Raw genomic sequence first — 27540 nt, forward strand, 5'->3', positions numbered from 1 at the left:
GTTTCAAAGAATTGGAACAAAGTGGGTGTAAACACAAATTGTATGAATTCTATATATGTCCACCAGTAGAGTGTCTCTCATTTTCTCCATTCAAAGATCTTCTAGTAACGGAGCCGAGACTTTCAAAATACAGGCCAACTAATGTAGACTATACTGAAAATTTTGTTTTAAGTGTTGTGGATCTGTGGCAATTGAGGGCTGATCTGATACCTAGAAACCTAAAGTGGGAAGGACATCTCCCCGATAATAAAAATAAGGGCCTCTTTTACCAAGCTGTGGCAAAAGGGGGCCTGTGCTGGTGTAGGCGCCTGTTTTCACGCGCACCGAGGCCCCCTTTTACCACAGCGGGTAAAAGGGAAGTCTTTCTTTCCTGCAGAAAATGGCCGTGCAGCAAGTAAAGCACTTATTGCGCGGCCATTTCGGGGGAGGGCAGTGGCAATCCTTGGTCAGCTGCCACCCAGGGCACCCCCCCACCCGGGTGCATTCTTACCTGCTGGGAGCAGCCACGTGGCTGTTGGTTCCGCTGGTCCCCTGCTCCCTCTGCCCCGGAACAGGAAGTAACCTGTTCCGGGGCAGAGGGAGCAGGGAACCAGCGGAGCTGACAGCTGCGTGGCTGCTTTTTGTTGTTGTTGTTACATTTGTACCCCGCGCTTTCCCACTCATGGCAGGCTCAATGTGGCTTACATAGGGCAATGGAGGGTTAAGTGACTTGCCCAGAGTCACAAGGAGCTGCCTGTGCCTGAAGTGGGAATTGAACTCAGTTCCTCAGTTCCCCAGGACCAAAGTCCACCACACTAACCACTAGGCCACTCCTCCACTTCACTTTCTGCACCCCTCCAGTGGCATGCAAACGGGGTGGACTGCCCCCACCCTCAGTACTCCACTGGAGGAGGGAACCTTTACCGCCATCCATTGAGGTGGCAGTAAGAGCTCCTGCGCTAACCCAGCAGTAACCAGGCAGCTACCAGCACTGGCATGCTAGGGGTGGGACGTACTGCCGGGCTGCTGAGGTAGCCCGGCGGCACTTCCTGTTCAGCGAGCAGTAAGTCCGTGTTTTGGGTTACCGCCGCTTAGTAAAAAGGGCCCTAAGTTTGTGAACTAGTTTGTCAAATTAGTTCACTGAACTTATCAGTCTGACATGGATTTACGACATAATGTAAATCTTCCTCCAAACCACTCCCTAATGTGATTGCTCCACATGAACCTCATTCTACCTCAACATCACTGTGTAACTGTCTTCCTTAATTCGATTCCCTTTTGTGTTTGGTTCCACATGAACCTCATTCCACCACAACTTCACTGTGTAACTGTTTATACTGGAATTGGCTTTATGGAATTGGCGGAATCGCCTTTATGGTACTATGTAAGCCACATTGAGCCTGCAAATAGGTGGGAAAATGTGGGATACAAGTGTAATAATAAATAAATAAATAAAAATTAAAAAAATTCTTTCAGGGTGTCTGCTCTGGAGACTTGGCAGATTTGTTTCTGGGGTTTGATCTGATGCAGATTCCCACCAACTGGCTAATCCAAGTCTAACCTAGATGGATTTTCTCCAGCATCTTTGAGAAAAATCCAAAAATTCTGTCAGACTGAAGAGTAAAACATGCTTGGATCAAGTTTGACCTTGAATTGTCCACATGTATCTGTTTCCTGCTCATTTCCAGTTAACTGGACCATGCAATCCCTCTTGGTCTCCAATGTCGAACCGCACAGACATTTCCTAAGAAAGTGTTGGAAGCCCACCAAATTTTATTTTCTGCAGGCAGTTGGATAGGAAAGCCAGCAGAGAGTACTTTTCAAATTTAATCCTCAAACACGCAGACACCATAGAAAAGAATATACTTTTTTTTTAAACTATCCACTAGTTTCCAACTAGTGCAATGTAAGAAAACACATATTTCAAGATTATTAACTTTGGCTTGTCTCTTTCAACCACAGGAAATGTATTACATATACATACACAGACACTGGATCATGTCATTCAAACCAACACTCTAACATGACACCCTAGGCCGTCAAACACAGCTAATTCCTAGAAAGGGCATGTGTATATATGCCGTGCAAAGATCAAAAGAAGTTCTCTCAAATATATAAATCTTCATAACAGTACCCTTTCTTTAAATCAACAGGTTATTAATTATATCAGACTGTATGGTTAGACACTAGAGAAGGGCAAAAAACATGGTCTTGTTTTCACAAAGAGGAATACACTTAACTCTTGTTGAAAGAAAAGCAACTGTTTGCAAATACGTTATGTTCAGAAAGAAGCAGTAGCATATCTTCTCAAGAGAGAACCGAGTGCGAGTGTACATTTTGGACATGGTGTTGAAAAGCAGGTTTTTCCCAGTAGGTTGAAAGGGCACATCAGCAATAGCACGGAACACAAGGAAATAGGGTTCATATAATAACACAGTGGATGATGGCAGATAAAGACCAGTGTGATCTGTCCAGTCTGCCCAGCAATGCAGGATATTTCCCTTTTGCCTGCTTTTAATTTTGGGAGGTTATATCTGCTGCACAGTGTAGGTTATTTCCCCATTCCTGTTTTTATTTTTTTTATTTTTTATTTTTGGGGGGGGGGGGGGGGGGGTTACGCTTGCTGCACAGTACAGGTTATTTTCCCCATGTCTATTATTTTGGGAGGAGGGTTGTACCTGCTGCACATTGCAAGTTAACTTTCCCCATGCCTGTTTTTATTTTGAGGGTGTTGGCACCTGCTGCACAGCTATTATTTTTCCTATGCCTATTTTTTTTTTATTTGGGGGGGGGGGGTTGTACCTGCTGCACAGTGCATGTTACTTTCCCCATGCGTGTTTCTATTTTGGGGGGGGGGGGCTGTACCTGCTGCACATTGGCTATTTTCCCCATGCCTGTTCTTCATTTTTTTTTTTGGGGGGGGGGGTGTACCTGCTGTGTAGTGCAGATTACTTTCCTCACGGTTTCTTAAAGTAAGCAAAACAGTCAGTTAGATGCTCCTTTCTTGGTTTCCATCCTGTTGTCCCTTAGGGTTCCACTACATTTATCCTACTTCTTTTTGAATTTGGACAGAAGCAAAAGTATATATATCTTTTAGGAAACAAATGAAGAAACGTTTAGATATGATGGTTAAGAACCAGTGACATGATTCATGATTCCAGCCTTTTTACACTGATGTTAGCCTTTTTGAACTAATGTAAGCCACATTAAGCCTGCCCATGGGTGGGAAAGTGTGGGATATAAATGCTATAAATAAATATAAATAAATTCAGGCTGGTATGCCTGCAGCAGTGATTATTGCCTTACGTGTATGCATGAAGGAAGGTACATAAAATGGACAGTGAGGGGCAAGGAGGGATATGGCTGCAGTGTGAGCTGGTGGACAGTGGCATGGAGAGGTCCTGGGTTGGAGGTATGACAGCCTGAATAGCAGTAAAGAATGCTGTGGCTACATATCCATATCTATAGAAATAGAGAAAATGAAGGCAGATAAAGACCATATGGCCTGTCCAGTCTGCCAATCCATGCCATCTATTCAGGGCCGTGCCTAGGGTCTCTGGCGCCCCCCTGCAGACCATCAGTTGGTGCGTGCAGGTGTGCGCGTCCTGATTCCACAGCGCTTTAAATTTACCTCTCTCCGCCTCCGATGTCTGCGCAGCGTCAGTGAAAGCGCTGCCTGTCTGACATCTCTCCACCAGCCTTCCCTTCGCTCGTTCGTTCCCTCTGTGTCCCGCCTTCTTCTGACATCATTTCCTTGAGGGCGGGACACAGAGGGAACGAACGAGCGAAGGGAAGGCTGGTGGAGAGACATCAAACAGGCAGCACTTTCACTGACGCTGCGCAGATGTCAGAGGCGGAGCGAGGTAAATTTAAAGCGCTGGGGAATCGGGGATGGAGCGGAGGAGTAAGGTTTTTTATAAAAAAATACAACTACGGCGCGGTGCCCTTGAAGGCAGGCGCCACCCTGCTGCGCTTATCGCGCTTACCGTGTTGGCACGGCCCTGCATCTACTAGTCCTCTGTTCTCCCTTAGAGATCCTATGTACTTGTCCCAAGCTTGCTTGAATTCAGATACAGTATTTGCCTTCACCACTTCTACAGGGAGGCCATCCAGGAAATCACCATCCTCTCCTTGAAGAAGTATTTTCTCAGGTTACTCCCGAGTCTGTCACCATTTACCCTTCTTCCTGTCCCTACATTCCAATAGAAACACAGAAAAGGGAAGGCAGATAAATACCCGCTGGCCGATATTCAAAATTATTTAACTGGCCAGGAACAGTTCTTGGTGCTTAAATAGCCTTAAGCCAGCTAAGAGATAACGCTATTTTTCAGCCAAGATAGTTGGTTAACGACTAGCCAGGTCACCAGCTATGTCATGCAACATAGCCGACTAGTGCCGATATTGATTTGCTGACTGGCTAAGTTTAGCATAAGATAAAGCCATATAAATAGCAGGTCTATCTTTGGCTACTATACATTAGCCAGTCAGCCAATGAATATCAGCTTAACAGGCTATGTTTTTAGCAACTAAAAAAACCAGAAATTCAATTCCGGTTGCCAGATATGGCCCTGGCATTGAATTTCTGGGTTTTCCTGACAACCGCTGGAGTTAGCTGGGCTCTGTCACGGTTGTGGCCGTGCCCCATGCCTATACTCAACTCTCCTCCCAGTGATCAGGCCCTATGGCTGCTGTGGACTGCTTTTTTCCCTGTTTCCGAATCGTGTTCCAGAAGTCATTCCAATCCTGTTCTGATGTTCCAGCATTCCAGCCTTACACTGGTGTTCCTGTAGCCAAGCCTCCTTCTTGATTGTGACATTATCAGTAAAGTCCTTTATAAGCAACTTGGAACTTACCTTGCCTTTGCAACAGAGGTCTTCAGATGAGTTCTTGTCTGTGTGTGTTTGTTGCACTTCGAGGCTGCTCCTGCTTTGTCTCCGGTCTGTAATCTTGCTTCTACTTCAGCTCTGCTTGTCTTTTAATACAGTCCCATCCCTGCTTGTATTCTGTCCTGCCTGCTACAGCCCTGCTTCGTCTTTAACTTTAGTTTCTGCCCTGCTTGTATTCTGTCCTGCTTGTTTTAGCCCTGCCTGTCTTCAGCTTCAGTTCCACTCCTGCTTGTTCCAGTCCTGCCTCTCTTCAGTTTTGGTTCCAGTCTTGCTTGTTCCAGTCCTTCCTGTCGTCAGCTTCAGTTCCAGCTCTGCTTGTTCCAGTCCCGCTTGTTCCGGTCCTAGTCCTGCTTGTTCCAGTCCAACTTGTACCAGGCCTCGATCCTTGTTTGGGTGGTTCCAGTTGCAATCCTAGGTCGGCTGCCACCCGGGGCGGATTGCTGCTGCGCACCCCCCCCCCCCCCGGGTGCAGAGGCGTCTGTCCCCCCAGGGTGCAGCACGACACTCCCCCGGCGCAATGACACCCCTCCCTGGCGCATCAAGCCCCTCCCCCCGGCGCAATGACACCCCCTCCCACCCGGGTGCATTCTTGGCTGCTGGAGGGTGCAGAGAGCAGCTGCGCGCCTGTCGGCTCCACTGGCTCCCTGCTCCCTCTGCCCCGGAATAGGAAGTAACCTGTTCCGGGGCAGAGGGAGCAGGGAACCAGCGAAGCCGACAGGCGCACGGCTGCTCTCTGCACCCTCCAGCAGCATGCACCCGGGGCGGACCACCCCCACCGCCCCACCCTTGCTACGCCACTGGGTGGTTCGCCTGCTGCTGCCGGTCGCCGGCAGTGGAACAAGGGCTCACTACTGCTGAAACCATGAAAGGCTCCTTCCCATGGTCTCAATATCGGCCCCCATATGGTCTATCCAATCTGTCCATCTGTGCACATTGTCCACATCACTTCCTAGTTATGAACCTGCCAGAAAACTTTATTTCAATGAAGAAGATAGGGATGATGGTACAAATGTGGCAAGGGAGAATCTTCTTTTGCAGTTTGTATTTTAACTTCTATCTTCAAGCCAGCATCTCTTGGACTATCACCTTCCCTGGCCCTCCCCCCTCCTTGCCTATTAATATTTAAATTCCCTGATGTAGTCTTTGAAACTCCAAGGTCAGCATAATGAGCCTGGGCCCTGTTGTAAGCATGAGGTGAGGGAGTACACTAACTTCTTTCTTGTACTCTAAAAGGTGACTCAATTCTGAATGTCTATGAAGGGTGCATGAAAGGACAATAGCCAGGGCGGATGCTCTGGTGACTTATGCTCAGGGCTTTTTTTGAGGGGGTACTGAGTACTGGCACCTTTTCCATTGTCTACTAAAATTGACCCATGGACCCCAAGTTTTAATGAAAGAGCTCAGGCTCTACACACCAATTCTGCCTTGTCATAGATTCTGTGACTGGTTGCAGGGAGCTTGGCTATTGTGGTGTGAGTCCCTCAGTGATCACCCCACCCCTGAAGGGTGGCCTAGCATTTGAGTACCGGCACCTTTTTGCTTATGCTACTTCACTTATGCAGAATACAAAAACTGCTGCTCTATTTTAGAACGCACATGTGAAACACAAACATATACTAATAATATAAACCAAGATCATGCCATGTATGTAAATCATTTAATGGATAGGTAAATGAAAGGTACTCGAGATGGGGAAAACTGTACCCTGTGCTTAAAAACAAATCACATGAACACAGGAACATAAGAATAGCCATACTGGGTCAGACCAATGGTTCATCTAGCCCAGTATCCTGTTTCCAACAGTGGCCAATCCAGGTCACAAGCACCTGGCAGAAAACCAAATAGCAGCAACATCTCCTGCTACCAATCCCATGGTTTTTAGACAACAGACATGCAATCTGGGAATTTGGCGATCCAGGCCTTACTGTCAGTAATTATATTTTGACAATTTCCCTGGAGATATTTGGCCATTTACAAACTGCCAGTTGCCAGCATATTTGCTAAAGGAAGTTTTTGCCAAGCATGACCCAGGCTCTCCTGGTTTTAAAGTTAGAGAATTGTAATTTGGTCTATATGGGTCTGCTTCCAAAGGACTAGAGATTATTACAAACACTGCCGCCAGAACAGTGGGAAGGTTAGACAGGAGGGATCATGTCTTTGCTGTCATGAAAACGTTGCACTGGCTGCCAACAGAGGCCTGATGTAAATTTAAGCTTACTGTGTTGATATATAAAGTCTTCAATGGGCTGGGGCCAGATAGCTTCCTAGACAAACTGGTGCCATACACACATGGTCATTTATGATCTGTTCAGAAAGAGCTTCTTGAGGTTGCTGGGAGGAAGTTTGATGGGAATTCGGTAGAAACAAAGCATTTGTATGCATGCCTAAGCTGTGGAATGGTTCAGAAAGACTCCTTACAGTTCAGGAAATGTGCACTAAAACCTGGCTGGTAAAACGGACCTACATACATACTAGTAAAACAGGCCCATTTCTGACACAAATGAAACGGGCGCTAGCAAGGTTTTCCTCGGAGTGTGTATGTTTGAAAGAGTATGTGTGAGAGTGACTGTGTGAGAGAGAGAGAGAGAGTGAATGTGCGAGTGTGTGTGTATGACAGAGAGAGATTGAGACTGGGTGCGCGTGTGTCTGTGAGAGAGAGAGTGTGTGTGTGAGAGTGAGAGTGTGTGCCAGGGTCCCCCCCCCCCAGTTCCAGTGTCACCATCATCACCCCTCTCCCTCCCTCCGAGTTCCAGGGTCGTCCCCCCCCCCCCCGTGTTTTTTTTCTAGTTTTTGTACAGGTGGTGCATTCCCTCCCTCCTCTCCTCTCGTCCCCTCCCCCGAGTTCCAAACCCCTCTCCTCCACCGAGTTACAGACACCCCCCCTCCCCTGAGTTCCAGGCCCCCTCCCTCCCCCCCCCCCGAGTTCCAGACTCCCCCTCTGAGTTCCTGACCCCTGGACCCCCCTGCCGCGACCCTCTCGAGCCTCTCTTCCCGCCGGACGTCAGACGCACACACACAAACAGATTCAAACTTGATCAGATCATTCATCCACGCTGCGCGGCCGAGAAGAGGACTTTGGCTGGCGGGGTTGGGTCCCCCGCCAGCACAGGTACGCGATGGCGGCGGGGGAGGGTTGGCGGCGGGAAGGGAGCCTCGAGAGGGTCGCGGCAGGGGGGTCCAGGGGTCAGGAACTCGGAGGGGGGGGGTCTGGAAATCGGAGGGAGGGAGGGATTCTGACATCGCGTTACCATGGGCGGAGTGATTATGAAGCCTACGAACACTACAGGGCTTCATGGCTTCAGGGCTTCACTGCCACGGAGTCAGCTTCAGAACGTTGGAGGTGCGAATTATTATATTAGATATCTAGGGGATGTCATTCAGCCTGTAGTGGTCAGCATTTTTTTTTAAGCGTGACTGCAACGGTTAAAATTACATTACATATTCAGTGTTCGTATCTCGATATTGGCCGGTGGTCGATATCCAGTTTCAGCGCTGACCGGCAGGTGCTATCCTGTTAGCAGTGCTATTCAAACCAGATAAAGTTAGAAGAGCTGGTTTGTTATCTGATTAGTGGTCCAAAAATGGCTGCTAAGTGGATAATCTCCAACTCTGCCCACAGACCACTGTGCAACTGTCCAGGCCATTTAGCAGTGCTATCCGGTTAGTAACACTGAATATCCCTTCCAGTGGTGCTTTATCTGGTTAGTATCACCTGATAATCAGATAAGTGTCTTTGAATATTGGCCCCATAGTAATCAAAAGAGGAGGGGGGCATTGATAATATTAAACTAAAGGACAATGAAGCATAACTAAATTTATAGAGGCCCTCTAAGTGGACAGGCCTGGTGGCTTAGGTGGTAAGTGCTGTAGAGTATAGAAGATCCCTGGTTCAGTCACCATGTCTGTGGCCTTTCTCTCCCCATGGTGGCCGGAGGACCTGCTTAAAGGTGACACAAACACTCTCCCTAATATATATATACACCCCCAGATTCTATACAGGATGCCCAAAGTTGGGCATGCAAATTTGAGCATATTTCCAAGATCCATGCACAAACTACTAATTGGTTTTAATTGGCACTCATTTGGAGTTATGCATGGATCTATCCTATACCATATTCTATAACGTGTGCATCTAAATTTTATGGCGCACAAGTAAAAGAGGGTGTGGCCATAGGAGGGACAAGGGAATGCCAAGGGCATTTTCAGGTAGTAATGTAGCTAAGTTTAAAGTCAGGGGGATCAAACCTTTAGTAAAATAAAAATCAGTGAGAAGCTGAAGGGCTGATCTCCATAGGCATTATTTTATTGAAAATCCGTTTGGGGGTGCGGCTGCTCCCCTTGTACCTCACCTAGCTACGCTTCTGTGCCCAGGATTTAGCCACAATGTTATAGAATAATGTCATTTTTGCGCCCAATCACCATTAGTTGTGTGCCAGCATTTACACCAAGTTTCAGCAGGCATAAGTGTTCATGGCCAAAGTTAGGCACAAGAACCATGCAATGCTAGAATCTTTTAAAGGGTACTCTGTGCAGAGCACCCTTTGCAGAATACAATTTTAGTGTGGATCTTCCCAGAACCTAACCTTGAGTGCCATTTACTGAATTCCCCCATACCCCCAGATTCTATATATCGAGCCTAGCAGGGGCATAGCCAGACTTCGGCAGGAGGGGGGACCAGAGCCCGAGGTGAGGGGGCACATTTTGTCCCCCCCCGGCGCCGCCGACCCCCCCCCCGCCATTGCCGACCCCCCCCTGCCGACAACCTGCCGACCCCCCTTCCGCCGCCGCCTACCTTTGCTGGCGGGGGACCCCAACCCCCACCAGCCGAGCCGAGGTCCTCTTCTTCCTAATCCCGCGCAAGCCGGCGGAAGGTGGAACCAGAGCCCGAGGTGAGGGGGCACATTTTAGCCCCCCCCCCCGGCATCGACACCCCCCCGCCATTGCTGAAACCCCTGCCATTGCTAACCCCCCCGCCGACAACCCACCGATCCCGCCACCGCCTAATTTTGCTGGCGGGGGACCTCAACCCCCGCCAGCCGAGCTGAGGTCCTTCCCAATCCCGCTCAAGGTTTCGTTCTAGTCTGACGTCCTGCACGTTGTACGTGCAGGACATCAGACTCACAGAGTCTGTGACTCTGTACAACGTGCAGGACGTCAGACTAGAACGAAGGCTTGCGCGGGATTGGGAAGAAGAGGACCTCGGCTCGGCTGGCGGGGGTTGGGGTCCCCCGCCAGCAAAGGTAGGCGGCAGCGGGAGGGGGGTTGGCAGGTCGTCGGCAGGGGGGGTCCAGGGGCAAATCTACAAGGGCCCAGGCCCCTGTGGCCCCATACTGGCTATGCCCCTGGGGCCTAGTGATCCGCGTTGAAATCCAAGCATATTCTATAACAATGCATGTACCTTAATAAGCCAATCAGCATTGTTAACAGCACTTAACAAGCAATAAAAAGCACTAATTGACAATAATTAGAATTTACGCAGACAAATCGCTAAGCATACTCTGTAATGCAGAGCTCCTATATTTTAATATGTGAAGGCAAAAAGGGACATTGTTATGGGTAGGGAAATGGGCATTTCAAAATTTGCACACACTGTTATAGAATATGGATCTCTACGCCTAAATCTACGTGCCAGGATTTACGCCAGGTTTTTGTTGGTGTAAATGAAGGCACATAGAATTAGGTGCTAGTTTCATACACACGATTTTTATTTGGTAGTATATCGACAGACACATGATTTTTCCATAGACAATATTACAATATTTAAAGACTGCAAAGACTCCTGAGGCAGGCCAGTTGGCCAAAACACGGCCATGTTGAGTCTTTTGAACTACACAATAAATTTGGACTTTTTAACATCGTCTCAAGACCATATTCTTGTGTCATCTTCGCTGTGTTCTTTGTGATTTTCAGCGTGCGAAGACTGGTGTTCTTCTGTGTTTACATCCTCTAAGTTGAATTTCATATATCTATTTGACCCCTGACTCAGGCACTTGACGTCAAAACACAGTCTGTGTCAGATCAATGAATAAAAAGGACCCAGTGCTATTCCATGCTTGAGGGCCCTTGGTGCTACTTTTGTTTGTGCTTCTGTGTTGTGTGCTTCAACCCTCTCTGTGTTGCCGTTCAACACTATTACAATCAACTGTGTTTGACATAGCATTTCCAATTGTCTCTGGGATGAACTGTTCAGCTCACATGGCTTTTGTTGATGCTTTACTGAAGAATCTGATGACCCCTGAAGCAGGTAGTTGCTGAAACTTGGCCAAGTCGGGTCTTTCTTCAGTAAACTATTTTATGCACCATTGATCATTCCTCCTTCCTTGGACCACTTCTGCTATTATTGTCCGCCTAAAGTTAGCACCAATTTACATGCACAGATTATAGACTACTATCACTTAACATGTGTGAATGGAACAGATTCACCCTTAAGTGCTAGTTGGGCACTAAGCAGCATTCTATAATCTTAGCACGACACACATAGGGGGGATTCTATATATGGCACCTAAAAAATCCACGTGGAAAACATTTTCACCTAAGTGTATTCTATAAGCAGCATCTAGATTTAGGCACAGTATATAGGGAAGTGAGGGAAATGGGACTTGATATACTGTCTTTCTGAGGTTTTTGCAACTATATTCAAAGTGGTTTTCATATATTCAGGTACTTATTTTGTACCAGGGGCAATGGAGGGTTAAGTGACTTGTCCAGAGTCACAAGGAGCTGCAGTGGGAATCGAACTCAGTTCCCTAGGATCACTACTACTACAACTATTTAACATTTCTAAAGCGCTGCTAGGGTTACGCAGCGCTGTACAATTTAACAAAGAAGGACAGTCCCTGCTCAAAGGAGCTTACAATCTAAAGGACAAAAATGCAGTCAATCAAAATGGGGCAATCTGGATTTCCTGGATAGAGGTCCAATGGTTAGGTGCCGAAAGTGACATTGAAGAAGTGGGCTTTAAGCAAGGATTTGAAGATGGGCAGGGAGGGGGCTTGGTGTATGGGCTCAGGGAACTTATTCCAAGCATAGGGTGAGGCAAGGCAGAAAGGGCGGAGCCTGGAGTTGGCGGTGGTGGAGAAGGGTACTGAGAGGAGGGATTTGTCCTGTGAGCGGAGGTTACGGGTAGGGGCATAGGGGGAGGTGAGGGTAGAGAGGTAATGAAGGGCTGCAGATTGAGTGCATTTGTAGGTTAGTAGGAGAAGCTTGAATTGTATGTGGTACCTGATCGGAAGCAAGTGAAGTGACTTGAGGAGAGGGGTGATATGAGCATATCGGTCTAGGCGGAAGATAAGATGGGCAGCAGAGTTCTGAACAAATTGAAGGGGGGATAGATGGTTAAGAGGGAGGCCAGTGAGGAGCAGGTTGCAGTAGTCAAGGCGAGAGGTGATGAGACAGTGGATGAAAGTTCGGGTGGTGTGCTCGGAGAGGAAGGGGCGAATTTTGCTGATATTAAAGAGAAAGAAGCGACAGGTTTGGCTGTCTGCTGGATATGGGCAGAGAAGGAGAGGGAGGAGTCGAAGATGACTCCAAGGTTGCGGGCAGATGAGACGGGGAGGATGAGGGTGTTGTCGACTGAAATAGAGAGTGGAGGGAGAGGAGAAGTGGGTTTAGGTGGAAAGACAATGAGCTCGATTTTGGCCAGGTTCAGTTTCAGGTGGCGGTTGGACATCCAGGCGGCGATGTCGGATAAGCAGGCCGATACTTTGACCTGGGTTTCCGCAGTGATGTCAGGTGTGGAGAGATAAAGCTGGGTGTCGTCGGCATAAAGATGATATTGGAAACCATGAGATGAGATCAGCGAGCCCAGGGAAGAGGAGTAGATTGAAAAAAGAAAGGGTCCAAGGACAGATCCCTGAGGAACTCCAACAGAGAGTGGGATGGGGTGGAGGAAGATCCATGAGAATGTACTCTGAAAGTACGGTGGGAGAGATAAGAGGAGAACCAGGAGAGGACAGAGCCCTGGAACCCAATAAATGAGGATAGTGTAGCAAGAAGTAAATTATGATTGACAGTGTCAAAAGCGGCAGATAGGTCGAGGAGGATGAGGATGGAGTAGTGACCTTTGGATTTGGCAAGGAACAGGTCATTGCAGACTTTAGTGAGTGCCGTTTCTGTCGAGTGAAGAGGGCGAAAGCCGGATTGAAGCGGATCAAGGATGGCATGAGAGGAGAGAAAATCAAGGCAGCGGCTGTGAACGGTGCGTTCAAGTATCTTGGAGAGGAAGGGTAGGAGGGAGATGGGGCGGTAGTTGGAGGGACAGGTAGGGTCTAGTGATGGTTTTTTGAGGAGTGGTGTGACTACAGCATGTTTGAAGGTGTCGGGGACAGTTGCAGTGGAGAGAGAGAGAGGTTGAGGATATGACAGATGGGGGGGGGGGGTGACAGTAGGAGAGATGGTGTTTAGTAAGTTGGTGGGGATGGGGTCAGAGGAACAGGTGGTGCATTTCGAGGAGGAAAGAAGGTGAGCGGTTTCCTCCTCGGTGATATCAGGAAAAGAGACAGTGGCCTGGGTTGGTTGGTTGAGGGAGTGGGTTAAAGGGTGAAGAGGAGGAGGGTGGCTTGGTAGTAAATTCGAGGTTGATCTTTTGTACCTTGTCGCGGAAGTAGTCAGCCAGTGACTGAGGAAAGAGTGAGGGGGGGGGGGGGGAGCGGAGGGCACTTTGAGGAGGGAGTTAAGGGTGGCAAAGAGACGACGAGGGTTGGAGCCGAGAGAATTAGTCAATTGGGTGTAGTAGTCCTGTTTGGCAAGGAATAGGGAGGACTGGAAGGAGGATAGCATGAATTTGTAATGAATGAAGTCGGTATGGTTGCGAGATTTCCTCCAGAGGCATTCAGCAGATCGAGCGCAGGAGCAAAGATATCGGATGCAAGGGGTCAGCCAGAGCTGTGGATTAGTATGCCTTGTGAGGCGGGAAATGGATGGTGCAAGGGTGTCCAGGGCAGAGGAGAGAGTGGCATTGTAAGCAGAGACAGCCTTGTCAAAGTCCACTGCACTAACCACTAGGCTACTCCTCCACGTTTAGTTGATATTCCAGTGCCTAAAACTACACGTGCCCATTTACGCCAACAAAACATGGCGCAAATCCTGGTATGTAGATTTAGGAACAGAGGGCCATATTCTATAAATACGTGTGTAAATTTCAGAATGCCCACGAAATACCCATTTCCCCACCCATAACCATGCTCCTTTTGGTTTGTGTGCGTTAGGCACTGGGTGTTACAGAATACGCTTAGCGAGTTGTGCATGTAAATTCTAATTATTGTCAATTAGTGCTTATTATTGTTTGTTAAGTGCCGTTATCAATGCTAATTAGCTTGGATATTGGCGCAGATGTTTAGGCTTGCTATATAGAATCCAGGGGATAGCATGCAATTGCAAGAGGGTGTTCATGTGGATGGGGCATGACTATCTCCCACCATTATGCACACATGGTATAGAGCAGTGTCATTTACATGCTAAAGTGTAGCATTTATGCCTGCCATAGACATTTATTTATTTGCTGCATTTGTACCCCACATTTTCCCACCTATTTGCAGGCTCAATGACATGACGTAAGTGAGCTCAACTAAATGCTGGTCCAAAAATGCTGACTTATACTAGGATTCTATAATGGAAACTGGGCACCCACTTAGTGCCCAGCATTCTGGCACCTAACTTTTGAGGCACTTCTTTATAGAATTTTCCCCTAAGGGCCAAATTCTATATATGATGCCAAAAAAATCAGCGTCAGAAAAAAACACGCTTAGTGCTATTTTATAAACCTCACCTAAAGTTAAGCGTGGTTTATAGAATATGCGTAGCGGCTCTCCCATGACTAAAATTTAGGCACAGCCATTTACGCCAACTAAAACCTGGTGTAAACGCCCATGTCTTATTTAGGTCTGGAGTGGGCATATTCTGTAACAGTGTGCATAATTTTCAGGAATGCCCGTGACCCGCCCATGGCCACACCCCTTTTGTGATCCACGCATGAGTACTTACGTGGACCACTTTACAGAATATGCTTAGAAAGCTGCATGCGTAAATTCAAATTAGTGCCAATAGTGCCGATAATGGCCAATTATCAACGCTGATTAGATTGTTAATCAATTAAGTTCCGTGCGCAAATCGGCTACAGATGCTGATTTGAGTGCGCAGCTTTAGTCACCATTTATAGAATCTGGGAGTAAGTGTGTACTTTGTCACTCCGTCACACTTCACCAAACCATATTCCCAAAGATGCCTATATGAGGGCTACATAAAAGTTCACATTGTCATCACGCATATTTCTAGAACATAATTCATGGTGTAATTTTATAAGAGGTCTTTTACATGAGTAAGAGGGTTTATGCACAAAAAATTAATTAATAAAATTGTAGGATATCAGAGTGATGTTATTCTATGTAACACCGGTGGTAATCAGGCAGTGCCGTGTGCTGCCCGGTTACCGGTGGGTTAACGTGGGTGCTCTTACCGCCACCTCAATGGGCGCCAGTAAGGGCTCTCCCCCCAAAATGGCCGCACTGCAAGTGCTTTACTTGCCACCCTGCCATTTTCCCTAGGAAAGCGAGAATTCCATTTTACCAGCTGCGGTAAAAGGGGGCCTCGGTGTGCATGTAAAACACAAGCCGACGCCAGCACCAGCCCCCTTTTGCAGCAGGTTGGTAAAAGGAGCCCTATATTTGTTAATTTATTAGTAAGAAAATGTTATGCTTTGTAGAGGAGATTATTTATATTTCCATTGAGCAATTTGTATTAACTATGTATTCATGCTCCCCTTAATTAACAATGGCTTGTCTTAGTTCATCAATACTTTCATTTGCCATGATAAATAAGATTATTGATAACCAAGCATTCTATTAACATCTCACCATCAGTCCATCGACCATGTGCACAACCATGGCAGGCAGCTTTTCTAAGCCACGTCCACTGGTAGTGTTTCCATCAAGACCATTAGATCCTACATAGTTTAATGTCTGGAGATGTTGTAGACCTCAACTGATTTCCTCTTAATTTCTTCACAACTAAGGATTCCTCTATGTTTAACCCAGACATTACAGAATTCCATTAATTTATTATTTACTTATTTACATGTATTTTTAACCAATCTAGGCGAGGAACAATACAACTGATTTACACCTCTCCAAGACCTCTCCAAAACTTAAACAAAATAGTTTCAAGTCACAATGAATTATGTGTTCCAAAAAATAAAAACAAAAAACTGGAAAGTTGAAAACCTATCCTTGGCCACTCTTTCTTGCTCCTAAACTTTTCCATGGCAACAGTTCTCAAACATAGCTAAATTCATAAAACCTGGAGAGGTGAGGAGGAGGTAATCAAAAGTACCCAATGACTCTTCACCTCGGAGTAATACGATAGCTTACCTTTCACCAAGAAGGACATTCGATGCCAACTATAGGTTAGAAAAAAACCTGGTCCATAAAAATCCCCCAGTCACAATAAACCCAAACTTTTCCGAGTGCTTTGTGTACATAAAGGACCTTGTAGCTCATGCAAAATAAATCCTTCCTTCAAATGGCCAAAGAAATGCAAATACAAAGCTACCAACATTTGCTTAACACCAGCAATCATCATGAGGGCATGTCATCTGAATATGACAAAAACCCAGGGCCATGCAAAAACTTTCACACAGATAAATACAAACTTGGGCTGCATGTTCAACACTATGGAACTTATTCCCCACATTCAGATTTGATCCATGATATGAAATAATTAGTTTTCTGTTGCCATTTAGCTGATCTGATCTTAAGATGCAATTAAATGGGAAACAAGTACAAAACGAAAGGAAATTAAACTCTGAATAGCCTTAATGTTGTACTGATTCATAGCTCATATCTCTTGTAAGCTTCCATGGTTTCATTTTAAGCAGTGATCAAAAGGAATGCAAGGATATTTAAATATAGAGCTTCCCAGGCCCTATTCAGGTCCATGGATGGATGGTGGAACTTAGCCAGAGTAACTTCCCTGCAGAGGAGAGTCAGAGTACAAAGGAACATGGTGCCTATGACTTCCTATAAAGTTTCCTGATTAAAGCTCTTGCAGTGAATTATCTTCCACATGAAGGAAAAGCTCTTAAAATCTCTACATCCCTCTGTGCATGACTTACTCATGATGTCTTAAAAGCTTTTTAATTTAATATTTCTTTAGCACATTTGTTAGGAGTATCTGACTACAAGAGAAGTAAAACCGCCAACTATGAGCTGATAATTTTTCTGTGGCACCCAGGCATTAATTCTAGGATTCTCTGGGACATGAAATCAGTCTATTAAATTATTCCTGGGACTTGGCCCAGTAGCTCAGCTGGTGAATGCCCAGCACAGGGTGGTGGAAGGATCTCAGTTAAAATCCTGTGTTGGCTACAGTGTGAACCCCCCCCCCCCCCCCCCCCACTGGATTTCGTGGCTAAATTGGAAAGGACTTTCCAAATCTTCCAAAGTGTCCCATGACTAAAAGCAGTGGCGTACTAAGGGCAGGGCGGTGGGGGCGCTCCGCCCCGGGTGCACGCTGCTGGAGGGGTGCAGAGAGCAGCCGCGCGCCTGTCGGCTCCACTGGTTCCCTGCTCCTTCTGCCCCGGAACAGGTTACTTCCTGTTCCGGGGCAGAGGGAGCCAGCGGAGCAGACAGCCACGCGGCTGCTCCCAACACTCCCCCAGCAGCGTGTGTTGATGCAGGGTATGCTGAAGCGTCGGGGGAGGGGGGGTGTTAATGCTGCGGGGGGGGGGGGGGTGTTGATGCGCCGGGGGGTGGCATGCTGCACCCGGGGGGGGGGGGGGGGGGCGCAGTGGCGATCCGCCCCGGGTGGCAGCCGACCTAGGAACGCCACTGACTAAAAGGGAATGATTACCCAAAGAATATGTCTACACTGAGCTGCTGGAACCATTTAATCAACCTGGGCTACTGTTAAGACAGGTTATTTTACTATTAACCAGGGCTGTTAGTAACTAGGTCTCATTGCATACAATGGGTCTTGTGCTAAATAGCATGAATTAGTAGTAAAATGACACATCTTAACAGTGACCCACATTGATAACATCCATCCTTTAGGTAGAGAAGATGATATTTCTAGGTTAACAACAAATTCATTGATAGACACTTCTTTAAAGGATAGAAAAGATCTCTTAATCCAAGATTTCCAAAACATAGACCTCAGACCCACCTTTCCAAGAACACCAAATTTTGGATTTGGATTTTGCTCACATTTTTTTCAGTAGTAGCTCAAGGTGAGTTACATTCAGGTACATGGGGTAGTTCTCTGTACCTGGAGGGCTCACAACCTAATTTTGTACCCGAGACAATGGAGAGTTAAGTGACTTGCCCAAGATCACAAGGAGCAGCAGTGGGATTTGAACTGGATGTCAAAACCAGTGCTCTAACCATCATCCAGTCCAAATATGCAAATTCACCTAGCTCTTGGACCATTAAAAGTTTGTGAACACAGACTTTGGGAAACTTCATCTTAAAGCGAAAGGGAAATAGGACTTGATATACCGCCTTTCTGAGGTTTTAGCAAATACATTCGAAACTAATCAAGAAATGTATTAAGTTATGTCCAATAAAAAAGGTATCATCTTATTTTCTTTTCCATGTTTTATTTTGTTTGATAACCTTAAGAGTGGACTAACACGGCTACCACACTCCTCTACTAGCAAATACATTCAAAGCGGTTTACATATATTCAGGTACTTATTTTGTACCAGGGACATTGGAGGGTTAAGTGACTTGCCCAGAGTCACAAGGAGCTGCAGTGGGAATTGAACTCAGTTCCCCAGGATCAAAGTCCACTGCACTAACCACTACTCCTCCACTAAAGGGCTTCTTCATGAACAATTTGCCTAGTCCTGGATCTTTATCAGGTACCCAACAAAGTGACCTGTCCACCTCTGCCCCCACCATCTCTTTTTGCATTTCTGGCAGTAGGCTACTCACCACTGGTCATTTCCCACAAAGCACAGCTACATTTCAATCTTATGCTCTGAACTGTTTTACTGATGGCACAGTCAATATATTTAAAATTTCCTTATGTGATCTTTACAGTACAAAATCGCCAAAATCCACAGACTCAGTGGGTTCCTAGTGGCAAGGAGGGTTGCACTGGGAGGGTGGTGTGGGCAACCTGGAAAGATGCAATGTTCTCGATTGCAGTCATGACAGTTTTAGGAATAAAGTTGGAGGGTTGCAATATTGCAAACAACTCACTCGACCCTCTCAAGAGCAGAGGCAAGGGAAGCGGTGATAAAGATGTGTATAAAGAAAGCAGGACGTGCTGACACAGCAAGCTGTGAGGCAGCTGTATTGTTACCAACAGGCTACAACTCCCTAGAAATCAACCAAGTTGGTACCAGCTGATTAGTTTTACTAGCTGGATTAAAAACGTTTTGATATCAGACATGGTTCTAAGGGAACTGCACTAAAATCAGAGCAGCACTGGCAATATCACCAGCAGGATCAGTTAACCTCTGTACCACATACTAATGAAGAAAATCTAGATCCTATGCCTCAGAATACAATTTTATCATTTATGTGTACCCAGGTGACCAGTCAGCCAACATTCTCAGGTTAGCTATCAGATCATGCAGAAATCAGCTCAAACCAACCAACCAAAGCAATTTACAGCACAGGACTTTTACATTGTATTTGGATATGAAGAGGTAAGAAAGGTAATCCTCTTCAAGTGTACATAGGAAATGTGAATTTATCTTTACCTGTCCACTGGGGCAGAGGAAAAGCATTTCAACATCTGAACAGGGAAGTTAAACGTAGATTCAGGTAACCTCCGATAGGTTATCTACCATCCACACCCATTCCCAATTAACCTAGTAAAAGGTACAAAAGCCAGACACTGGCCTTCTCTCCTACCCTCCAATCACCACCTCAGATATTCTCCTCTCCAGAATGTCCCGACTCTTCACACATGTATTCACCAGTCACTCAAAAGACATTTTTTTTTACCACACCGGGGGGTGGGGGTGGTCAAGCCTACATATCATGGTACTTGGCCTACCAACAAACTTAAGCAGCTCCAGGGCTGCAGGATTTTTCTCACACCATTATATCCAGTGATTCTCGTTCTTAAAATGCATCATGTTTAAGCTTTCCTCCACTTTCTTTTAGGAAACATTAAATACATTTTGATAACGCCTTCAGCGAACATCTGTTAAGTACCTAAGAAGTGACTGCAACTGTGACAGAGACACTTTTTAAAAATACATAAAAACATGGCATCCAAGGTAGTCTGTTCTCCTTGGCAATGCCTGCATGTTATGTAAGTCGTCTAGACTAACTGCATTGATATTGTAGCATGACTGCAGTAGGCTGCATAGCATCTCAGCGCAGAGCTTGGCAGAAGCCAGGTGCATCACTCAAGCAGTATTTATTCCAAATGCCATAAGGGTAGACACAAAGATGGCTCCAGAACATAGAATAGTCAGCCCAGAAGAGAACAGGCTAATGCAAAAGAAGAGGGTAAGACACCTTTTCAGGGGACTACCCTCAAAACATTTTTGACTACCTTACAAGCACTATGTTTGTTTGTTAACCTCATAAAAGGAGTGCACATCTCAAGTGCTAGTCAGAAATGTATTGTCAGTCCAATTAAAAAGTATTACCTACAACTTGCTTGTTGACCTTTGTTTATTTGGCCATGAAATATATAAGCAAAAACAGGTAAAGATGAATTCATAGGAACCAAAAAAAAAAGTGAGACTGTTAGGCAACAATGAACTAATGCAGAGGGAACAGAACTGAGCTTCCAGAACAGGTATTAATCCGCAAACGAACCTTTTCCGGAGATGGGAAGGCGGTAGAACGAGAGGGTATGAAATGAGATTGAAGGGGGGCAGACTCAAGAAGAATGTCAGGAAGTATTTTTTCACGGAGAGGCTGGTGGATGCTTGGAATGCCCTCCCGCGGGAGGTGGTGGAGATGAAAACGGTAACGGAATTCAAACATGCGTGGGATAAACATAAAGGAATCCTGTGCAGAAGGAAGGATCCTTAGGAGCTTAGCCTAGAATGGGTGGCAGAGCTGGTGGTTGGGAGGCGGGGCTAGTGCTGGGCAGACTTATACGGTCTGTGCCGGGGCTGGTGGTTGGGAGGCGGGACTAGTGCTGGGCAGACTTATACGGTCTGTGCCGGGGCTGGTGGTTGGGCGGCGGGGATAGTGCTGGGCAGACTTATACGGTCTGTGCCGGGGCTGGTGGTTGGGCGGCGGGGATAGTGCTGGGCAGACTTATATGGTCTGTGCCAGAGCTGGTGGTGGGAGGCGGGGTTGGTGGTTGGGAGGCGGGGATAGGGCTGGACAGACTTATATGGTCTGTGCCCTGAAGAGGACAGTACAAATAAAAAAGTAGCACATATGATTTTATCTTCTTGGGCAGACTGGATGGACTGTGCAGGTCTTTTTCTGCCGTCATCTACTATGTTACTATGTTACTATCTGCACTCGAATCCTGGTTCTCATTCTCTAGCAATATCGCTCGCTTTCTTCTCACTGGTTTAACCAAGCATGCCACTGGTGCTGGGGGTCCAACATATTTGTTCTCCCCATTCCAGGAGTGCACAAGTTCTGTTCTCAAGGGCTGCAACCCAGTTGGGTTTTCAGGATTTTGACAACGAATGAGCATGAGATCTGTTTGCATGCATTGCCGCCATTGTATGAACTAGATCTTATGCATATTCATTGTGGAAAACCTGACTAGGTTGCAGACTTCAAGGCTCAGTGGAATACCCCCCCCCCCCCCCCCCCCCCACCGTCTTCATCAAAGATCAATGTCTAAATGCTAAAAAGCTGCAATGACATCTACCCCAGAGGTGGCTCCATGCACAATAGGGATGTGGATTTATTAGCACACGTCGAGTTTGGGTACCTAAAAGGTTTTTCTTCACGCAAATCAAATATACAGATACAGAGCTACAAATTAACAGCATACAACTGATTTGCATGTAGAAGAAAGATCCAGTGCACAATAAAAATACAAATATGTGATGAACTAAATAAACTATCTGAAAATCTGAAAACATCTAGAAAATACAAAAAACATTAATTTTTTTTGAGCATGTGTAATCCTAATGCAAAGTGCCATAACAGTAAAGTGCATTCTATTCTATGAAAGCAACACAGAATCAGACTGAATTCCTATTACCTGAGTATCCTCCAGTTGACTTGATGTACATCTGCCCATATTGTTCCTCCACCATAGTGTCGTACGCTTCGTCATCTTCCTCATCTTCTTCATTGTGGTATGAAGTGGGACTGTCAGTGGTTGGAATGCTGCTTGCTCCGGGGCTTGTCCGCTCCCCCTGGGAATACTGCATTTGGTGGAGACTGGGGATGAGGGAAGCCAAACTGGGCATCCCATAATATGAGACCCGAGATAATTTCAACGGGGCGGAAGCGGCAACACTTGCAGCAGAAACGTTCCCAACCGTACTGTCTTTGACCTGAGCCTCCAGGGGCCGTTTGGCCGGGAGGCTTGGCACCACTGTAGCTTGGAGCTCATGACTTTCATGCTTCACTCGGGTAAGTAGTGGGATAGGCATGGACGGTGACATGACGTAGGGCACTGTAGCAGACTGCAGCTGGTTACAAGGGCTGTGTGGCTCAGAGCTAGGCTCTTCTATCATGGTGCTCTGAGAGTCGCAGTGTGGTGAGCTCACTTTGAACATCAAGTCTGTGCCTCGCTCCACTATGTGCTGGATCTGAAGGAAACCTGCCGTATACATTACCACAAGCTGTTCGCTTGCGGCCATGGTAAGCTTTCCAGTGTAACAAAAGGACAGGATTTGCTGAAAGCATGCTGGTGGCACAGTGGCTGGCAGCTCAAATGCACTCTTGCTGTTCCCGCTAAATAAGTCTCTAAAGTATAAACTGCTTGCTGCCAGGACAGCACGGTGTGCCTTGAATGCTTGGCCCTTGACCAATATGGAGACATCACAGTAAAGTCCCAAGAGCCTTTGCTCATTGAGGCAACCCAGAACAGTGTTCCCAAAGTTGGGAATCTCTATGTGTAACATCTGTGACATGGTGGGGAAGAATCTGACTCTTCTTTAGATATTCAAAGTAAATACATCCAAGGCAAGAAACATCTGCAAGGGAAAGAGAAAACAACATAGCATAAAACAGACTTAGGGGATACTTGTAAGTACTACAATGAGGCAGTTCTAAAGACAGCAAGCACAGCTGAAGCCTATAACATAATGTATGTTAGGTTAAAAACTACAACTACACATTTTCGGTCCCCCAAATCCTTGTTTATGGGCATGGTATATGTCCCTGCTCTGCGTTGTAAGCAATATTTACAGCTGGAAGGTTAAGTATTGTTTGCAATAAGATTGTGGCAAAAAAGGGTATTCTACATTCAAAAGAATCCTGCTGGAATCTTCTTTAGATTGGACACTTGTGGGAACTATGCCTTGCATTGAATGTGAGCAGCCAGCCAGGAAGCACTGCACAGACAGAGCAGGGTTTGTTTGTGCTGCAGAACTCAATGGCAAAAATAAACATTTTCCTTGAAAATTAACACACTTTAGGCTGCAGCTAGGAAAATCTGTGCCGTACAAACAGGAGCAGTGGCTGAAGGATCAGCGACAATAAAACAGGATTTAAAAGTTCACATGGCCAGAGACCGATCTGCAGCAGATTTTATTGAGCAGTCTGAAGAAGCAGCGTCGTCATGCTGCAATGTTAACAATATACATTATGTTATGTCTGATGCCCAGGAGGCCAGAGTCGAGACAGCACCTCTATATGGGAATTGTCGGAATCTGTTCCCTTGTGGCATTAAAAAGATACTTGACAGAGTGCTAGACAGTTTCTCGGATGCAGTCATGAACACGTTCTGTGTCCTTCCTTCACCCTCAGTTCCCTCCACTCCTCCCCCCCACCCCCATCCCAACTTCCCTCCTTCGCTTCTCCCCTGCCTGGTGTCTGGATCCAAGCTCCAGTTCCATGAAGGAAGCATCTCATGTCTCACATCGAACTCCTCAATATCCCCTTGCTTGGGCTAAGGTACTTCACCCAAGATAACAGAACCTACAGAATTAATTTGGGTTGTTTTGTTTGTTTGGGGTTTTTTTTCCCATGTAAGACAGAAAGCAATGCCTGGAACAAACTGATTAAAAAAAATAAACAACAACAGAAACAGTGGGAAAACAAGACAAGTGTATATATATATATATATACATACAAGAATAATGCCCAAAGCAAACAACTATGTTACATCACGGACCTTCAGTTAAACGCACATGGGGTCATTATATCCCAAAATAAATATTGGAAGGTACTGCATAAACTGCTCTAGACTGGCTCAGAAAGCTTGCACAAGGACATTAAAAAAAGGTTCACCTGCTAATATGTGCATTAAGGATAAAAGAGCAAACTAATGCATACAGCTTCAGAAAGAAAGTAGGAAGAGCCAAAGATGACAATAATAGCCACTTTAATGAAATAACTTTGCTGTCTCTTATCCGACCGCCCTCACCCTTACCACCATCCCCTTCCCCCCCATCCTGGACATACCTTAAAGCCTTCAGAAGTCCAAACTGCAGAGTGAGCTTCAAAATCCCTTTCTCTCACCCCGTCTGCTCCACCAGACGCAGCAAGGAAGATGTTCAGAGAGAGAGAGAGGGAGGGAGGGAGAAAGGGAGGGAGAGGGAGAGAGAGAGGAGAGAGAATGAATAGTATCAAAACCTCTGTTTGTATCTGCTGTAGCCCAAGCTTTTACCAAGTCAAATCTCCAGAGCACTGCACAGCATCTAAAATGAATAGGCCGGATACAGATTAACATGCAGGGCTGCTCTCCGGAATGAATAGAGCCCTTTGATTAGGGACCAGAAGTAAATGCCAGTTTTAGACCGAAGCTTTGAAAAAAAAAAAAAAACACAGAGAAATATCAGTGCCAGAGGAATGCTCTCAGTGTTGGTACAAGACAGACTTTTGATGAGTCATTGCAATGCAAACAAAGATGGCAGAAATACCGTACACTATGCTGATGAAATGCTTAGTGGTGCCACGGCAACTGAGACAGGTTTTAAATTTATAGTGCAGTTTTGCATATGAATTAGGCTCTAAACTGCCTCCTCTGCCATCCAGTACATCCGAGAGTGTCAAAGCATTTAAACTATTTCAAACAGTCTGCAGAGCTGGCAGGGCTGCTCCTTAACTCCTCAAGGCTGGGGAGAGGAGAGATTGAGCCTGGAACATCAGTTTTTGGGCAAGGGCCAGTCAAAAAAAGACCCTTCTCTCCCCTCCTTGGGCTGAAGCAGTGTGCTGCACCTTGTATCAGGATTGCCCTGCAATATTTTAAATGTCCAATGTCCATGTGCCAACACAGCCTATAACACTCGTTTCTGGTAGAATGGCTGGCGGGGGAGGAGGTTAAGCACAGGTCTGGAGGTGGCACTATCCCATGTATACATATTTGGAAGAAGTTTTATATTTCTTGGAAGTCAAAACAATAAAATACAGGGCAGTTGTTTTGGGGGAGCGGGGAGGGGAGAAAACTGCTTCCACTCTGGATTCTGGACTTTTCTTGCATATATTTGTGCACTTGATCCTAACAAAGGAAGGTTATACAGAGTTCTGGGGGCATTCTGATATAAATGCCCAGGTATAAACAAGACAGTGCCAAAGGATTCCTTTAAGTGGAGGGAGGAAATTGTATTTTATACTAAGGACTGCCTTCCTCTACTCCTCACTCACATGTGAAGGCAGATTTCAGAAAAAACACACAGATTGAAAGGGAAACAGCCAGGCTGGGTCATGTGCATTTCCAGCTGTATTTCAGAAAAGGACATGCTGACATAGAACCTTTTCCCTAAAATATTTAAAGGGATGGATATGTTTGTGTCAGATACGTGCAGTAGCAGCGCCCACTTTGTTATTGTCAACATCAACATTATCAACAGAGACCACTCACTTACATACACGCTCTGGAATACCAAAATACAAGCACGAGTGCCAATACGTAAGACGTGTATGTCTGCCATTTAGAACATAACATAAGAATATCAGAGTAGCCATAGTGGGTCAGACCAATGGTGCATTTAGCCCAGTATCCTGTTTTCCAAACAGCGGCCAAGCCAGGTCACAAGCACCTGGCCGAAACCCAAATCGTGACAACACTCCATACTACAAATCCAAGGGCAAGCAGTTGCTTCCCATGTCTGTCTCAATAGCAGACTATGGACTTTTCCTCCAGGAATTTGTCCAAACCTTTTTTAAACCAGATACACTAACTGCTGTTACCACATTCTCCGGCAAAGAGCTCCAGAGCTTAACTATTTGTTGAGTGAAAAAAAAATATTTTCTCCTATTTGTTTTAAAAGTAATTGCCTGTAACTTCGAGTGTCCCCTAGTCTTTGTACTTTTGGAATGAGTAAAAAATCAATTTACTTCTACTCGTTCTACACCACTCAAGATTTTGTAGACCTCAATCATATCTCCCCTCACCTGACTCTTTTCTAAGCTCAAGAGCCTTAACCTTTTTAGCCCAGTGGCGTACCAAGGGCGGGGCGGTGGGGGCGGTCTGCCCCAGGTGTCAGTGGGTGCTCCGCTCCCGCTACTCTTCTCCTGCCACTACCCTGCCTTTAAAGAAAAATCGGTGACGCAGCGTTGCAAGCAGCGCCTCGCATCTGCCTGCTGCTTGCAAAAGAAGCAAATCTCCTTCTCCTCGTCTTATCGTCGGGCCTTCCCTCACTATGTCCTGCCCTCGCGGAAATAGGAAGTTACCTCAGAGGAGGGCGGGACACAGTGAAGGAAGGCCCGACAAAGACGAGAAGAAGGAGATTTGCTTCTTTTACAAGCAGGGTGGATGTGAGGCACTGCCTGTGATGCTGGTTCACTGATTTTTCTTTAATGGCAGAGGGCTGTCATCTCTCGATGGAGCTGGCGGTCGGGTCGGGGGGGATGTTAGATGGGAGAAGGTGGGGGTCTCAGATGGGAGAAGGGGACTGAGGTGGGGAGGGGGGTCTCAGAGGGGAGAAGGGGACTGGGGTGGGGTGGAGGTGTTCAGAGGGGAGAAGGGGGCTGGAACTGGGGTCTGAGACGGGGCATGCAAGAAAATGGGGGCCATGCCTGGGGCTGGTGGGAAAATGGGGCTGGGGCTGAAAAGGGGGTCCCTAATGCAAGGCATGTGGATGAAGGGGGCTGGAACTGGGGGCTGAAAAGAAGGGTAGGTGTGATAAGGAGGCTAGTACTGGAACTGGGGGCTGAAAAGGGGCCGGGACTGAAACTGGGGTACTGGGGGCTGAAAAAGGGACAGGGAGAAGTGGCTGAGGCTGAAGCTCGGGACTGGTGAGAGAAAAGGGCTGGGGCTGAAACTGCGGACTGGTGGGATAGTGGAGCTGAAACTGGGGGCTGAAAAGGGGGGCAGGTAGGAGATGTGGGCTGGGGCTAGAACTAGGGGCAGGTAGGATAAAGGGGCTGGAACTGGGGGCTGAAAAAAGGGGCAGAGAGAGGGGACAGATCCTGGATGGAAGGGGGAGCGAGAGGGAGGGCAGACCCTGGATGGATGGGAGAGGGAGGGTAAATGGTAGATTGAAGGGGCAGAGAGAAAGGGCAGACAGTGGATGGAAGGGATAGAAAGGGCTGTGAATGGAAGGGGGGGAGAGAGAGGGCAGACAGGGGCAGAGATAGAGGGCAGATGTGCATGGAAGGGGCAGGGAGAGAGGGCAGACATT

General features: G+C 46.6%; 1 protein-coding gene across 1 annotated transcript in view; it reads right to left on the reverse strand.

The window, feature by feature from the left end:
• The window catches only part of NACC2 (NACC family member 2), a 149366-nt gene that overhangs the window by 32703 nt on the left and 89123 nt on the right, over positions 1–27540 (reverse strand). The window contains exons 2-3 of the mRNA XM_030207942.1: positions 24380–24441; positions 22005–22947 (exon numbers count right to left, since the gene is read on the reverse strand). Coding sequence (XP_030063802.1) covers positions 22005–22884 — 880 coding nt within the window. The 5' untranslated portion in view covers positions 22885–22947; positions 24380–24441. The remainder of the gene's footprint in view (positions 1–22004; positions 22948–24379; positions 24442–27540) is intronic.

The sequence above is a fragment of the Microcaecilia unicolor genome, chromosome 6 (genome assembly GCF_901765095.1).
Source record: "Microcaecilia unicolor chromosome 6, aMicUni1.1, whole genome shotgun sequence".
In the NCBI taxonomy this organism is placed as follows: domain Eukaryota; kingdom Metazoa; phylum Chordata; class Amphibia; order Gymnophiona; family Siphonopidae; genus Microcaecilia; species Microcaecilia unicolor.